The 16,924-nt window shown below is 41.8% G+C and overlaps 1 protein-coding gene across 1 annotated transcript in view; it reads right to left on the reverse strand.

The window, feature by feature from the left end:
* JARID2 (jumonji, AT rich interactive domain 2) overlaps positions 1–16,924 on the reverse strand; it is a 63,491-nt gene that overhangs the window by 25,116 nt on the left and 21,451 nt on the right. The window contains 3 exon segments of the mRNA XM_010147529.1: positions 340–839; positions 4,972–5,989; positions 13,630–13,859. Of these exon segments, the coding sequence (XP_010145831.1) occupies positions 340–839; positions 4,972–5,989; positions 13,630–13,859 (1,748 nt within the window).

The raw sequence follows: 16,924 nt of genomic DNA on the forward strand, positions 1-16,924 counted from the left end.
ATGTCACTAGAAAATGAAAATAAAAACTATGTCTGAAAGGATAATTGGGCTGAGCTATTCAGGGACCTCTCACAAGGAGATGAAGGGAGGCAGAGCCCAGTGCACCTCCTTATGACACTAACACCTCCCAGCTTTTCCAGACACCCCATGAGAGTCAGGCAGATCAGGATAAAGCCACCAGGCCACCCGGCTGTGATAGCTGGTGGCTGTGCTGCTGCCTTGGGGGTGGCACTGCAGCCCATCAGCTCCCCCCAGCCAGGTGGGTTTGCACCCAGATGCCACACAGACAACAGCATCATCAGTTCTGCAAAGCAAAATCGGCAGAGCTTGCCTCGTTACCTTGTATATACACTTGTGTAAGTCACTAAGAACTCCCTCCTCCTCCTCCTCGTCCTCCTTCGTGGTCTCCTTTTCCTGAGCGAAGAGCCGCCGCCTGCCCGTCTTCAGTGGGATGTCGACCTCTTTTAACTTGTTGCGGAAGCCATTTTTGTGAACCACGCCATTGATGAGTCCGTTTTTGGGCTCAAACCGGGGCAAGGAATGGAACTTGTAGGCATTCTCTGAATGTCCCTCCAAAGGTCCTTTCCTCTTCTCCAAGATTTCCTTTTCCAGCAAGACCTCCTTCTCCAGTTTCTTGTGCTCCTCAGGGGAGAGGGAGTCATAGGAGAGCAAGTACTGGCAGTAGGCTTCTTGCACCTTGGCCAGCCTGTCCTGTGCAGTTTTGGGGATGCGCAGCATGTCTGCCAGCTTGTTCCATTTCTTGAGGTCAGTCACTTGCTGCATCCCCCCCATCTCGTTGATCAGCTGGACGAAGCAGGCCAAGTCGAGCTCGCAGCCTCCTGGGGTCCGTGTGTGCCAGGCAGCAGAGGAGGGGAAAGGGAAACACAGCAGCAGGTTAGGAAAGCTGTGGCGGCTCACATCAAGCATGCTACCAGGCTGGGAACCTATCGGATGTGCCACCTGCACAGCTCCAGTCACCTGGGCACCAGAGCAGGATTGTCCCTCTCTCGTACACCTCCCGCTAAAGACAGATGCGCAAGACTCTTTTGATAGCTGAATTCATTCAGCAGATCATATTTTACTATTTGCAATAGCTTTCCCTGTGTTTAAATTTGTTCTCCTGCTCGTGTTTCATTCCCTTCTCTCCTCAAAGCCCACCCATGACACGCATCTTTCCCTGGTCATTACCCAGGGGTCATGGAGATGAGACTTGCCCAGTCCTTTAAAACTCCCACAAATTCCCACCCTCCCCTCAACTGCCACCACTCCCACATCTGGTTTATGCCAGGAAGCTGCAAAATTAGTGTCAAGATGGGTGCTGGCAATCAAAAAGACATGTACTTATCCTTTCTGGAGGTGAAACGTCAATTACCTAATGTCTGCACACCACTTTGAATAGTTAGTATTTAAAAGCAGCACAGTAACTTCACTGATTTCACTACACGCAGAAAAAAACTTAAAAAAACCAAGGGAGGTGGGGGGTTGCTTGGGGTTGGTGCCTGCAACTGCATAAAAAAGTTCCAGACACATTATTCTTCCAGTGTGAGGCATCCATATTTTATGCTCCATTATGTTATTGTATGTTTTAAGATGACTAGCACATTTCACACTCCAGTCAAAAAATAAAAATGGAGAATTACACAAACTGCAGCATACAAAGCAGCCAAATGGATGAGGAACAATAAAATAAACATCATAAATAGTCTCAAAGCACAGAAATAAATCATCACTAGAAAGAGTGAAGAAACGGACCAAAGACCACCTACAATTCAAGAGGGCACTGCTGAAGGAAAAAGAAGAATTAATACAAAACTCGTGTCAACATCGCTGCCGCCACATTGTCTCTTTCCCCTTTTTCTTTTGAGAAAAATAAAAAATCATTATGCCATAGGCGTTTCAGAGCACTCAGAAATGCTATTATACAACAGAGAAGTGCAAGAAGCAGCGTTATAATAAATATTTACTTTTGGATGCACAGCTATAGCATCTTCTCTTGCTTGCTAGTGCAAGCAGTATGACTTTCTTCACACGCCCCCATGCTGCATCTCAGGCTCTTGTGCCAACCCAGTGCGGGGGGGAGGCTCAGCAGTGCAAACCTACGTGCAACACTCTGGGATGCCAACAGCTGCGGCCGGGGCAGAGCCTGCTCGTTACTGCTGCCAGCACAGCGCCGGGCAAAGGTGTGAGAAGGGTGGAAAGGCTTTGGCTGTGGCCAAAACCAAGGGTAAGGCTCTGAGGAGTATATGACAAGGGTGGAGGCAGGGCCATGGGGCAGCAGATTTATCCAATTTAGTAACTGGGGTTTGTTTGGGGTTTTTTGGGGGAGGAGGGGTGAGGTGTCAGAATGGTTAAGTACTGAAGCTGAGAGAAAGTAACCACCATCGGAAAAAGAAACCCCAAATTTCAAAGGTTTTCTTTCTTCTCTCTTTAATCTTCCATAAAATAACTTTCAAGCTGCCTCTATTACAGGCTGTTACTTTTTTGGTATAGTGTTTTATATGCACAGTTCACAAATAAGCTGAAGGCATAATTTAAGATGGCTTTTCATCCCAATAGATTCAGCGACCTACATAAAGTTGAGTTACATACTCCTAATTTGATAGAAGCGTGGCCCAAGTTTAATGTTATACGTGTTCTCCAGTGGGATAAATAGCACACACCCAGCTTAAGGTCCTACTTCCAACACTGTTTATGAGCTATTTAAGAAATGTGATTTTCTCCTGCATCATGGAACGATCGCTCATAATCACTCCGGAATATTAGAGCTTGAGTAGCACATCATCCAGCCTCGCGCATCTGGCAGACCCTCCATAGGGCCAGCTACAGCTAAGGTTTACAGAATGGTCTCAATTATAATTCCATTTCACACAGTCATAACTTTTGGAAGCACTGATATCTCAGGCTGATGTTTTCCAGCATTGACCTAAGCATGTTGCTTAAAGTTTCCTTGAAAAGCTGAAGGAAAATAAAAATATTTATAAGCACCTATAACAGAATGGCTTAAGTAGGAGCCCTGGCACATGTTACACAGAAATGACTTTTTGTGAGATTTTTGGGTTTGGGGTTTTGTTTTAAATTGTCTTAATTTCATTGTTATGAATATTTTTAAATTGCCTACTAAGAAAGCTCATTTAAAGAAAAAAGAAATCTTAAATCTTCAGGTATGCATTTAATACCAAACGCTGGCACTACATAAGTCATTGCCAAAATTCCCACTTACTTCAATGGGAATGTGATTTGGCCCTGAAAGAAGGGATATGTACGCTTGGCTACTTAAATAAGTGTGCATTTATCACCACAGATCATTTTATATCTTTCCTGCTGGAACCAACAGATTTCTCATCTTTGTACACCGATGATCTCCAGCTTCTTTCCTCCATTTTGTTTTTAATTTTAAACACTAGATAGGTAGGAAATTAACTGCAAAAAGGATACATAGGATGCAAATTTTATAAGAGACCACTGTTTGCTCTGGTTATATTGCACCCAGTAGAATAGAATCTTTGCCTATTAATTAGGCTCTTAGGTGCTTAAATAATACAAATAATTAACAGTAATGCTACCTTAATGCCGAGTAAAGGTATTTCATTAAAAAGTTAACATTGTTCCAGGAGTGTTAATCGAGCTGTCTTGCACATTTTCTTCTCTCTCATGCCAATGTAAATTAAATTCATTATTCTTCTTTATTAGCATACAACCATTGCATACATTAGGCATACAAAATGTTCACTTATTGCTGCTTGAGTGATTTTAATTTTCAGATTTCCTTGAACGTTTTTGCACAGCTATTGCAACAGAGGGCTAACCCTTGTTCCTTCTCCTTAAATTCTGCCATTTCACTGTTGTGCCCTGCACTGGTTCACCGTAAGCTCTGCAATCTCTTTGTGTGCTTTCAGGCATTTTTCACTCACTTACCATATTTGATATAAAGTTTGAAAACGGGGGTAAGGGGGGGAAGTGCTGTGCGCAGTGTAAACAGAAAAGCGTGCCCTTCAATCCAACTCGCATCGACAGCTGCCTCTGCGCGACGCCTCAAAGGCAAAACTCTAGCCTCAAGTTCCAACATGCAGGCCCTGCGAGCTCTGACTCAAAACACTTCAGAAACAAAGGGAAGGGCTAACAAAAATTAAACCCACAAGTTTGTTCCTACTTTATCGCTGCAAAGGCAGTAGAGATGGAGGTGGCTCATTCCACAGTTCATTTGTATGCTGCTGTTGTCATGTTTTTACCAACTATTGTCACAGTTTTGTCACGTGTCATATTTGACAGCAGACCATAAACCAAGAATTCTGTTAAATAAGTGATTCTCACTCAGGCATTAGCCCTGGCAGACACCTGCTGGGAGAAATAATGAAACCTCCATTTTGCAATCAACCACATTTTACTGCCTATTCTTGACACTTAATGGTTGTTAAATGTCAGCAGGTCACTGCAAATTTGTGATTTTAAGTGTCTGAGTACCCAAATAGAAGTCAGTTCCGAGATATTTTCTTTTCCCCTTGGTTAAATGCTTTTAAAGGAAAGGGAGAAAAAAATATATTTGTATTCAAGCTTGGCAGCACTGTAACCTGTTTGGAAAACATCTTTGGAAAGGTTCAAAAAATATTCCAAGGCAACACTTAACCCAGGCTACCGATACCCATAGTTGTACTACCTACAAAAACAAACAGCAGGGAAAGGAGAAGATCCTGAAATCTGGAGACCAAGACCCCACACAGCTTTATTTTTTTCCCTCAATAAAATGAAGAGCTGGCAGGAGGAAGGTGGTGTCTCCTGGAAAGGTGGTCTCCTGGGAAAGCTCTCCAACAATCTACCTGCATCATGCCTGACCGATGGATAAAAAGAGAGATGCAGTGCCCTGCAGCGTTAATTGAACAGGGGTTCGGTTAAGCATAAAGGCAGACTGAGCATAAAGTCGCATACGGACGCTAACAAGCAGCGGCAAAAGGCCAATGAAACCACAGCCCTTACCTATGAGTGGGAGTTCGTCCATGGTAATGCCCTGAGATTTGAGGTGCTTCTTGATACAGGCCAGCCGCTGCACGTTGGGTCCCCAGCGCCTGCCTAGCTTGTGTATGTGCTGAATCTGTGTCACAAACCGCATTTCATCATTTAGCTTGCACTCAGGTCTCCAGTCTGGAGGAGGAATCACCCTGCACATCCCATACTTCTCTACCTGAGCTCGGACTGACTCAATGTATATCAGTGGGTCATGAAATTCCTTGGTGGAGGGCCTAAGGATGGGAATCTCCCCCAGCATCCCCCACCCAGACTTACTACTGCCCTTTTCGTGCTTTCCCATTGAGTCTTGTGGCTTGTGCAAGGACTCCGCTTGAGAGGTAGAACGATTTTCACAGGAGGCATTTTCAGTTTTGCCATGTGCTTGTTTCCCTGGCGTACTCTTTCCAGCAGTGGCTCTTTTCGGCCTGTTTCTTTCCAAACTCTTCTCTGGCACTTCCTTTTTAAGGTGTCCATTCAGCAAAGGCTTTTCTACGGCTGCCTTTTTGCTGGCAACTTCTGCCAAGTTGACGGCCCCTTTCATTCTCTTGGTGGGCGACTGTATTTTGTCTATGTGATTCATCTCTTCCAGCCTCCTCTTCGAATTGCGCAGCCCCTCCCTTAACTGTCTCCCCACCTCCTTAGTGCATGTCTTTTGGTTCAACTTGCCATTGACTTTTACACCATTAACAGCGGTATTGTTAGACTTGGATGCTCCAAGGGATAGCACCTGTTTGCGGGTTTTTGCATTGCTACTTTCTGTTTTCCCTGAGACTGTGTGGTTGACAGGTGAACTGGGTTTGTGGTGATTTAGTTTGGTTTCCTTGACCAGTTCTTTCTTGGCTTTGGTGTATGTGACAGTTCCCTTTGTCACTGTTGCAGTGTACTTCACAGTTTTGGACGGTGAAGGTCTGACTTCTCTCATCTTTTTGGCACTGGCTGCATTTGCACTCGGAGATGACATTCGAGTGACCCCGTTGACTTTAGAAACCTGCCAATGCCAGGAGTGTTGCAGGGGGAGCAGAAAGAAGGAAACAGAAAACAGAAAAGCAAATTAATAATGTTACCACCTGGCCACAGCATCCCAGACACTGGACAACCATGTTCTGCAGTCCTGACTCCTGGCCCCTTCATACAATCTTCACGTAATGGTTTTCACCCAGGCAAGAGGAGGGACTGGTCATTTATAGTAAAAAAAGAAAATAGATTCTTTTTTTTTTTTTTAAATAAACCAAAAAGTCCCCAGAAAGCCAATTCTTGCTTTCGGAGGGCCTCTGGCCTTAGGAAGGGTGAGGTCCCTTTCTTGCAACCTTTCTTTCCCTTTCTTACAACCTTCCTCATCTACAGGAAAGCCTGTTACGGTATCACAAAACACAGGCAGTCTTATTTACAAGCTAACGCTTTCATTATCTCCTTTTCTAGCCCTCAGACACTATCTCTCTCCCACCCAACTTCCCTTAAGTCCATACACAGTTTACTACTTCTTAGCAGACAAACTAGCCAGCATATACTATCTACTCTTACTGGAATGGGCATGTTTTGCAAAAAAAAACCACACACTGGGATTCAAACCAACCTCCTGTCCATACATACATGCATATAAAAAAGAGATTTTGAACACATTATGCACCCAACAGATCAGGATGGCCATGAAGGATCCAGTCTGTCATACCTATTAAAAATTAGGAGGCATCATGTTGCTCAAGTCATTAATTTGAAACAAAAATGTATACAGTAGCTCAATGCATTTTTTTAAAGTTTGATATCTGGGCAGTTTTGCTGGCACACATTTTATTACATCATAGTCACCACTAATGTGTCACTGCAACTTAGAATTGCTGGACTCCACTGCTTTCTGTCAGACACATAACCCAGCTATGAAACTAAAATTTATTATTTTAACTATTAGACAGGTTAAGCACCAAAAGCAACCCTCAGTTTCAAAGGGAATGGTGACGGCTCAGCACTGCCAAAGCTAAGCTCTGCTACTAAGAAAATTAAGTTCAAGTTTAAACCTCAAACAAATTTCAGCATTTAAACAAGTTAAAACATTGGTTTCTCACAAGCTTAAACTACTGTGAGTGCAGAAAAACACAACCAAAAATCAGGAACATTGACAAAAGTTCTCAAAGTGAAAGCATACAGTACGAGCACCCCTCACCAGCATTCAGGGGAATAACACCATTCCTGCAACGTTGTAACATCTCCTGGTGGGATTTCAAAATACTTGCCAAATTACTACACATGGCAACTTCTCTCAAATACATACAAGAACTGTAGTCACTTAGAAAGTAGGAATGTCATAAAATAGGGATCAAATAGACACTGAGAAGACCATGCTAGGGTCTTGCATGAAGCGACTTGCAGGAGCAGAACTGGAACCCATGGATTCTGCATACGTGCAGAGGTATGTGTACACATGCATTTACTGTGTGCATTTTCTCCTTTGTTCTCCAGAAGCTGGAGCAGTACTTAACGCCCTTTTAAAACCCATCCATATTCTTGTCCTTCCTGTGCTTCCAAGCTAGAAACATTTAAGTAAAATCCAGTTAACTCAGGACACGAGTTTTTACCTTGAGCTTTCCAAAGACGTATGAGAGATCATCTGGAACACCAACACTTAGTAACAGAGACACATTTACCCATTTCCCTTGAAATTTAGGCAGTACTTTGCATTTGAAATGGAGGCCTGGGTTTGACTTTTACACAGCTTTTTAACCCACGGAGTAGACGGCTGCTGAAACACTGCCTCCCACTTGCAGCAGTCAGAACAAGCGCTGCACATCTCCGGCTTTATAAATAGCCAGGAACATTCATTACTGATTTAATCTAAACTAACAGAGATTAATTGATTGAGGACTGGGAGGGGAGGGTAATCTGGGTGACAGTGATCATGAAATGAGTTTTCAGTTCTACGATGTGACAACAGTAGAGAAAAAGCAACAGAGTTAAAAGAAAAAAACGCCAACAACAACAAAAATCCCACCTACAAAAAACCCAAACCAAAGCAATTGTCACTCAAAGGAAGGGCAAAAGCACAGGCCATTATGCCTGTTCAGAGAGTTCTCTAATGTCTGGAAAATTAGAAAAGAATCGCAATAAAAAGTCAAAACACCATTACATGACTAAAGGCAACTATATAGGAACTGCAAAATCACGCATGGGTAAAATTAGGAAGGCCAAGGAGCTAAAGAAACTTCAGTTGGCTAGGGACATAAAAGGAAACACACAAACAATTTTATATAAAAACAAACAAACAAACAACAAAAACCCCACCAAAAACTAAAGACAACAAAGAAGAGCAGAGATCAACCACCACACAAGGAAGGAAAATAAATGCAACAGTTGGGCTAAAGTGTTTGTGCCTCTTTTACTTACCAGATACATGACATAACCAATTTCAGCAAAAGAGCTAAGAAGGCAACCCCAGCAATCTAAGAAGTGTACCTAGATGACTTAGGCCATGGCTCTTGGAGCAAAGTGGAGGGCAGGCAGAGTCTACCTAACTTCAAACCCTAAAATCATTCTGGAACAAATCATCTAACAGTTAATTTGTAAACACACACGAATGATAAATAAGATGTTAAGACCCCCCAAAATAATAGAAACAAACTAAAAAACCCCACCATAGTTTTGCCAAAATTGCACATTAAGCTAAGTTCTTCTGACAGACACCTGGCTGAGCAGGCGAAGAAGCACCTCTGCTTCAGTAGGACTTTGGTCATTGTCCCATGTGGCGTTCAACCAAACAAGCTCCTGTGACACCTCCTAGAAATAATTATTCTCAAGTGTCTTCACGAGGGATTAAAAAAAAGTCATCCTCAAGAGAAGATCTTGTTGTCACAGTTCACTGCCACCCTGGAAGGGCATTTCAGGTGACTTGTCTTGGCTTCAGGTCTCCCAAGTACTTCCATCAGTAACTTGGATTATTGTAAAATGTGCCTGTGACACACACCTGGAAAGAGCTCCAGAGACAAAGTCAAAATCAAAGGCAATCTTGAACAACTTATTTCAGAACATTTCTGCAATAGAAGAAGTGCTATTTTTAGGAAAGGCAAATCAATACACGTAGGAGAGGAATAACATTTTGGGACCACAGTGAGCTGCAAAGCACAACAGAGGTACAGAGCCCACAGATCTCTTTCTGAGACCTGTTACTACAAATGCCAAAAGCAAGGGACGAGAGAAAACACCTTCCTATGCAGGGCTGGACCCAGCATCGGGACCACACTGTGAGAAAAACTTACACAGGGCAGCAAGTCTAAAAGAACACAAAGTGCTCAGGTATTTGGAAAATATGACCTTGCTGAAAAGCCAAGGGAGCTGGGCTTAGTTATTCTGAAAGAGATGACTATGGGAAAAGTCTAACTGTCTTTCCAGGTTCAGTGTGAAAATCAGGGGGGAAAAAAACACTTTTATTTTCTACAAAGAAGATGCGAGGCACAACTAGGAAAACCTTCTTATTAGTAGAAAAGGAAAACACTGGAAGAAGCTGTCAATGGGACTTGCGGAGTCTCCTCTATGGGAGGTTTTCCAGAAGGTTTCAAGGAGGCCGTAAGTATACTACTGTGCTGTCAGGTACAGTCAAGGCACCACCTCAGAGTGAGCAGTCCGGCTGTACGGATGTACACTGTCACTCCAGCCTTCCTACGAGGTTTTTTATTTTAAGAATTTGTGACCAGGCGCCTGAAGGGCCATCCAGGGCACTCCTTCAGTAAGGGGTGGTGACACAGGGCCTGAGAACAAAACACAGTCATAAAGAAAGTGCTCATGGAGAAAGACAGGATGCTCACAAGCCCCTCCTATTCAAAGGAAAACATGCCATCAGCACCATCAGCTTTAGGCCAGAATTAAAACTGCCAAGATACAAAACTCTGGAAAACTGAATTAATTAACAAAACAGCAACTTACCACAACGGTTTAGAGTTGCTAGAATGCCTCCACACAACGAAAGCTTAGATCTCTCAGGGCCAAATCTTGAGCTGAACAGGTACATAAGCTTCGCCTATCTAACCTCCAATCCCAGATTACAGGCACACTGTTTCGAGTTTTTGTTCAAACTTAGTGACAGTATTCCAGCGATGAACAGGTCCTGAGTCACAGAATCACAGAATGGTTTGGGTTGGAAGAGACCTTAAAGACCATCTAGTTCCAACCCCCCCGCTATAGGCAGGGACACCTTCCACTATGTCAGGTTGCTCAAAGCCCCATCTCGACTCTGAAGTTGAGAACACCATCAGGGATTCACTTATTTCTTTCTGGTTGCTAACTAAGAAGACCCCACAAGAAACAAGCACTGATGAAAACTTCCTCAGGACCATCATCTTTCTAGAGCAGACTCAACACAATGGTTTTCAAATGCTTCTCCCCAGATGCCCACAGGTATCTTGAGTGTTTTCAGAGAGTAATGTTTAAGATACAGAAGTACTATATAGACCAGAACAGACCATGCTTCAAACAGGAATAGGTTGCAACAAACATCTTCCAGCTGGAAACAAGTGGAACAAACAACATGGTCACAGCCCACCATCAAAGCAACAGGTGGATTCAAGATTTCACACTGACAAATGTGAAATTCTGGCTGGTCAGTCATCACCTACACATTCATGGTCTGTACTTGTCTCTGAGGACCCATCAGGTGATTGGAACCAAAAGAAACAAGAAATTGTGGTAGGCATTTTCTTACCTTTCTACTGTTGATATGTCTCCCCCCAAACCAAACATACACACACAGAGTCAGCCTAAAAAATTGGCCACACTGTCAGGTGCGCAGGTTCACCAAATGGGGGTCTATGCCACAGCTCCATCCCGAGGCAGTGCTTACACTGAGCACATAAGAAATAAGTAAATTTAATTCAAATAGTAACAAAGTGATTGACATTAGCCTTACATGACTCAAAGTCTTGAGCTAAAGGATATGAATAATCTTATCTTTGCTTTTCAGCTATCTTCTCAGTTTTGCTGACATGTATTTGTCTTCAGACACTCTTCTCCACTTTACTGAACACTTGACTTGCAGTAAAAGACAGCACGATAGATCTTAAATTTTGTTGTCTTTTAGAGAGTAAATGGGACCAGCACATAGTCTTGCAGCAATTTGTTTCTTGGATTTGAACTGGTCTTCATACACACCCCTGCATAGCACCTAGGAACCATCCTCCAGACACATACACACGCAAACACAACATAAAGCCAACAAACAACTTGTGAGATAACAACCACAGTAATAACACCAACATTAGCAACACCAACATTAGCAATATCAACAACAGTTTTGGTCCCAAGCAAATTCAAGTTATGCAACTGATCTCAAATTCATTCATAAAAACGCTTCTGTGTTTTGCTGAGCTAAATTACCGTATTAGGCCAAGAGAGGGCCCCATTGAACTACATTTCCTTTGCCCACAATCCTTTTAAGTAGAAGGGATTTGGGAAGATAGCAAGGGAGGAAGAAAGAAAGAGGGAACATGTAACAAGTGCAAGTGCACACCAGAAAAGGAAAGAAAGAATGAGAGGAAAAAAGAAAATCTTGGGTAATCTCTAGTGTTCTGCCATTATTTTCTGTACGACTGAACAAAACAAAACTACACACATAAATAAACCACATAAATGCATGTGAACAAGGAGCAAAAATGTACTGGAAGGAGGAAGAAAAACATGGGGAGAACACCCTGGGAGAACAACTCACCTCCTGGAAAATACTGAAAATGTCAACACAGACTCAGGACAAGGGAAGGAAATTCAACAATGTCAAATAACTGGTTAAATTTAAGGTTTTGTACAATGCTAAGTCTTTGTGTCAGGTATAATCCACCTTTAATTAGTTACAGCCACATTTTCACCAAAATTGGTAAGAAAGTCCTTATGTTACTGTGGGTTGCAGAAGAAAATTTAAACTACTTTTTTTAAAATCATAATCTCAATTTACAGCCCCCTTATCTTCTGAAGCTTGAGGCCCAAACTCCCATGAGGTGTCTGTGTGGTGTGACTGCTGGTTGCACTGCATTGCTTTAGAATTTCTCTCCATTTTGCATAGTACAATTGCAAACATCTAATACTCCTCGAAGCAAAACCCACTTTGGACCGTGGACAGAATTCTTCTACATTGAACGTGTTTTCCCTTCTCAGAACTACCTTCACAAATGACAGCAGTTGACTTCCACAAGAATTTTAAACATTCATGCTTTGATGATACAACTTTAAAGCATTTCACACAAGTGTTCCCATGAGGTAAAATAATTATGTGCATCCTTAAGCTTTGGAAAACTTGTTCAACATGAGGAGTAGAACATGTCACAGCAAGGACCATAGGATGCTGGTAGTCACAAAAAAGAAAGCCGAAAGGATGCAGAAGGCGGTAGGCATTCAAGCTGATGACTAGGTAAGCAAAAATTGCCATGGGGGAATAAAAACCGGAAGTTTTACAGAGGCACGGAGAAATATACTACAGATAGCCTTTAGGATCTCAAATGTGATTTAGAAGGTAATACAAATCCAGTACTAGCTTCCAGGAGAAGCTAAACACCACTGAAGCACAGGGCAGGGAAGATGTCCTCAGAAAAAACACCAGTTTTTCTTTTTGTCATTTTTAATTTCCAAACTTCTGACTGAGAGGTGCCATTTAAGGCCTTGACAGTCCTACAAGAGGGCAATACCAGCTCCACTGAAGTGCAAGACAGCCTACTTAGAAGAAAAACCTCTAGATGCCAAAAAATAAAGACTGTCTCTAATTTGCCTGTTGAGAATGAACTACTGTTAAAAAAAAAAAAAAAAAGCTACGTGCAGTGAGCTCTCTGTATTGCACTGCCCTAGCACAGGTACCCTGCTAACCCAGCACAAGACTGAATAAGGACGCTAACCAGGGATTTTGAAAGTCTTTTATAAAACACTTATTTGACAGTTGCTATTTTAGGAGTGCTTTAATCCGATTATCAAAAAGAGATGGGAGACACATCCTGCCCAAATGCCAGTCACAAGCACCAGAAGATTGGTCTGCTAAACTTCCACACCCAAATACAAGTCAGGCTGAGACAAACCTCTTGCTGAATTTTTTTCTTAGTTTTCAACCAGGTAACATGAAAGTCAGATTTTTTCCCCATATCCGCTGTGAAGGAGACAATATCCTCAAGCTCCTTCTTATGCATCGGGCAAAATATTTTTCTCGGACTCTGAGGTTTGCGTCACCCACATGCAATACCAGACACCTCAGCGCAATGTCAGCTCCTCTACAACACCAGCGAGCCTCCAAGATAACCCAAGCAGAACAGCCGTGCACAAAAGGAGTTCATTTTTCCACGTGCTGCCAGCCTTGGCACTGTCAGAAGAGAGGCCAACAAGAGTGCCAGTTGGAACGGTTTGATAAACAGCCATGTGAACGTTACTCTTCCATATGTATACACTGGATAATAGAAAGGGTTGTAAAGCATGCTTTATCTTACTGACTTCCCATGTACGTATCACTTTTCTTTTTTCCTTCTTTCTCTCTCTTTCACCGAAAATTAAATCCTCGCTGTCTCTAGAGCATGCTTTTAAGGACTGCTATGTTCACTCTATGCCAGGCACTGGAAAATGGAGCTAGCACCTTAAAAGTCTGCATTTCCCATGTGTCCACGGTAGAGTAAAATTCATTACCTGTTTCCTTAAGTCCTGAGCCGATCTATGTAGAGTGTGGTGGTTGTTAGCGGTGAGCCCTTTCGCAGAGGAGCCAGTGTTTGTAGTAGGGTGGTGATTAGCAGCAGCCTGGTCTTTTCGGCTCTCAGCCTTATGTTCGCTGTTCCTCTCCTTCCCTGGTGTGGCCTCTTTGCTTTTGTGTTTCTGAGCAGGTTCTTTCTCCTTCAATGATTTGCTGGACCCATTGAACACTGCGAAAAGAGAGAATCAGACTATTACAGAAAAAAAAGAAAAAGAAAAAAACTCCACATTCAAAGCAACCCAACTTTTTCTGCTGTCAGTGCTGCATATTTACTGAGTGTCTCCTTGTACCTAAAGTAAAATCAACACAGAAGTAGAAGCACTATTTTGCATATTTCTTTATATGAACAGATTTAGTAAAGTATTTCCTTTGCTTGTTAACACACATTATATTCAACATCCAAATTAAAACATATAAGGTACATTACTGTTTTGATTGACCTAAATTTAGACCTGGCAGTTTGGTTTTTATTTATGACAGTTTTAATTAACTTTTTGCTGTTGCAGCGACGGAATTCTAAATATATCCTAAACACAAAAAGGATTTCTTTTTACAGTCATGTGAAAGAAAGGAAATGTTCCATCAAAAAGCATGTTTTGTTATCATCAGTATCCAAACTGCTGAACAAAACTGGCAGCAGTTTGCCTATAGCAGACAAGCTGAAAATAGAAAAGGTACTTCTGCAAAGAAACAGAAATACTAAAACCATTTTGGAACATGTCATATAAGGTAATGCTGGGACCCATGCTGAGCACCCCAGCCTTCTGCTGAAGTGAAGCAATAAGAAAGCACAGAACAGAAACCCTATTTTTTGTACAATAAATATTATGCAAATGTATACAAGTCTATCTCCGCAATTTTTGTTCCTGTGCCTCTGCTGAATTTATTTAATGACAGTCACTGCTCTTTTGCTGTCAAGGCACATGAAAAGCTAAGGTTAAAAAAAAATCCATGTCACATTTCTGTTTGTTTGTTAATAAAAAAATTGGTGAATTTGTGTCAGTGCTGCCCCCTCTTCAGTGAAGCACTTGACAGAAGTCCACGAGGCTTGTGATCCAACACCTAAAAAGGCAAGTGCCCTCCTGCCTTTTCTACTCATATACTCTTGGTTTTTACCCCTTCCTGTTTTGACATGATTTAGGAAAGGACGTAAATAAGAAAATTCATTCTTAATAGCACAGGTATCTAAAAATCATATTTATTACATAAAACACAAACCATCTGCTTGGGAATATTAATTAAATGAATGAAGCGATTGTTTTCTTGTGAAATTAAAGCCTTCTTTTGCCACTAAACATGATATACCTACGACGGACGCATACCTTTCTAAATCGTGAGGCTTAGCTGTCTCTACAGATGTCCTGCAGTATATTACAGTAGTAGCAGCAGTAATAGTAAGACTAATAACCAACCCAAAATCCTGCCGGACAGAAGAGGGGCATCTAAGCTGGTTTTGAGTGAACATCTACCTCCAAACTTTCCCAACCAGCTATCTACCTTCTCACGGCATCTCCAGAAGCCTCAGTTCCAAGAACCTATGAACAAATTTGTTATTCAGGCCACTTAGCATATTCAGATGGTCATAAGTGATGAAGCAGATTATGTAAAAAGTAAATAATTACAATTGCTCTTCCTCCTCTCTTCCTTCCCTCTTGCATAAATTGAGTAAGAGCCGAAGAAAAGCCATCAGCAGCAAAGTCACAGCAAATTCCCTGTGGCTCTGCCACTCCTGAGCTCAGGAACAACTGGCACTGCCTCAGCCAGCCAAGGATTTCTCAGTGATTTCAGCGAAAGTCATGTAACCTCCATGTCTCATTTCCAGTGATGGAACTGATAATAATTGCAAACCCCTCTCAGGGAGTTCACGACAATACATTCATCCTCCTTTGTAAGGAGTTCTCACATCAGATGGAAGGCGCTTGCAGATGTAGGAAGCATGACTATTTCTTTTTAATAAGACATAGCCCAAACAACCGATGGCAGCTTCGTTAATATGTATTTCATCACTGCAAGTGATATTTTCCTTTGGAGGGAACAAACTGTATATACTGATCTACTCATACGGAAACATTAAGTCAGATAGATTAGTTTTCTGTATTCAGTTGCCACTCTATAAACTGAAAATTACTAAAACAGAAAACACAGCCAAAAAGCCAAATTGTGCACTTTTATGGCTCACCAAAAAAAACCCAGCGAACATGAGACAAGGTATATTTTATATGCAACAGCTCATTAATTTTAAGTGTCGTGGGAACCCTGCCAGTTTTACCCTCAGAGTAATTATCTTTTGTCTTAATTTGTAAGATTCTTGAAAGGGGGAAGAGAGAAATGGGAGAGAAAAAATGTTCAGTCTCACAAGAAAAGCTTAAAAAGCGTAAAGCCTGAAAACACAATAAAAAGGGTGAGATGTAGATGCAAAACAGCCCTGGTCAAGCTTTCTCTCGTTAAACAGTAGATGGTATCAGTTCCTATAAAAATTAGAGTTTGTTTCTTCCAACACCTAGAATGTTGTTAGAATCTAGATAGGTATAAAAACCTTTCTGCAATAATAAGTTCTGCAAAATTCAAAAACATATTATGTGAACAAGTATCATAACATTAACTTGATTAAATACAAAACACTATCACAATCCAATCATGGAAGGGGTAGGGAAGTCCCACAGACTATGATTTTGCTCCTATCTGAGTAAAAACGGAGAAGTTATTTAGACTTAGAGAGTACAATGCAGGATTAAACTGTGGCTTGAATAGCTCATAAGACAGTTCAGTGAAAAGATGAAATCACCAGGAAAGACCAAAAAGACCCCCAAGAAATCTCACTGTTGGAGAATAATTGGTAATAAGACAGAAACACCCACCTCTCGAAGGAAAGAAAACAATAACACACACACCCCCAACCCCCAAAACCCTGCATTAGCTATTACTGAGACCAAATGTGATTTAACAAGAAAATTACTATTCTTTTGTGTCTTCTTATGCAGCAAATTGCATTCTTCCCCATGTCTGCCAGCTTTTCAGTATTTCTGAGGCATATGGAAAAGGTGTATCCTATCCTCTACTAACCCAGTGCAGACATGTCCCAGTAACACATCCTGGAGATAACTCTGATGAGCACAATATCTAATGTTCTGCTTCCTGTTATTTTTTCCCTCCTAAAAGAGTAGTCAATAAAGGTTTCATCCTTGAAGCAATAATTTCATTAAAAAAAAAGAAAGCTAGAAAAAAGCCCAACCC

The sequence above is a fragment of the Eurypyga helias genome, unplaced genomic scaffold (assembly GCF_000690775.1).
Source record: "Eurypyga helias isolate BGI_N326 unplaced genomic scaffold, ASM69077v1 scaffold2462, whole genome shotgun sequence".
Lineage (NCBI taxonomy): Eukaryota > Metazoa > Chordata > Aves > Eurypygiformes > Eurypygidae > Eurypyga > Eurypyga helias.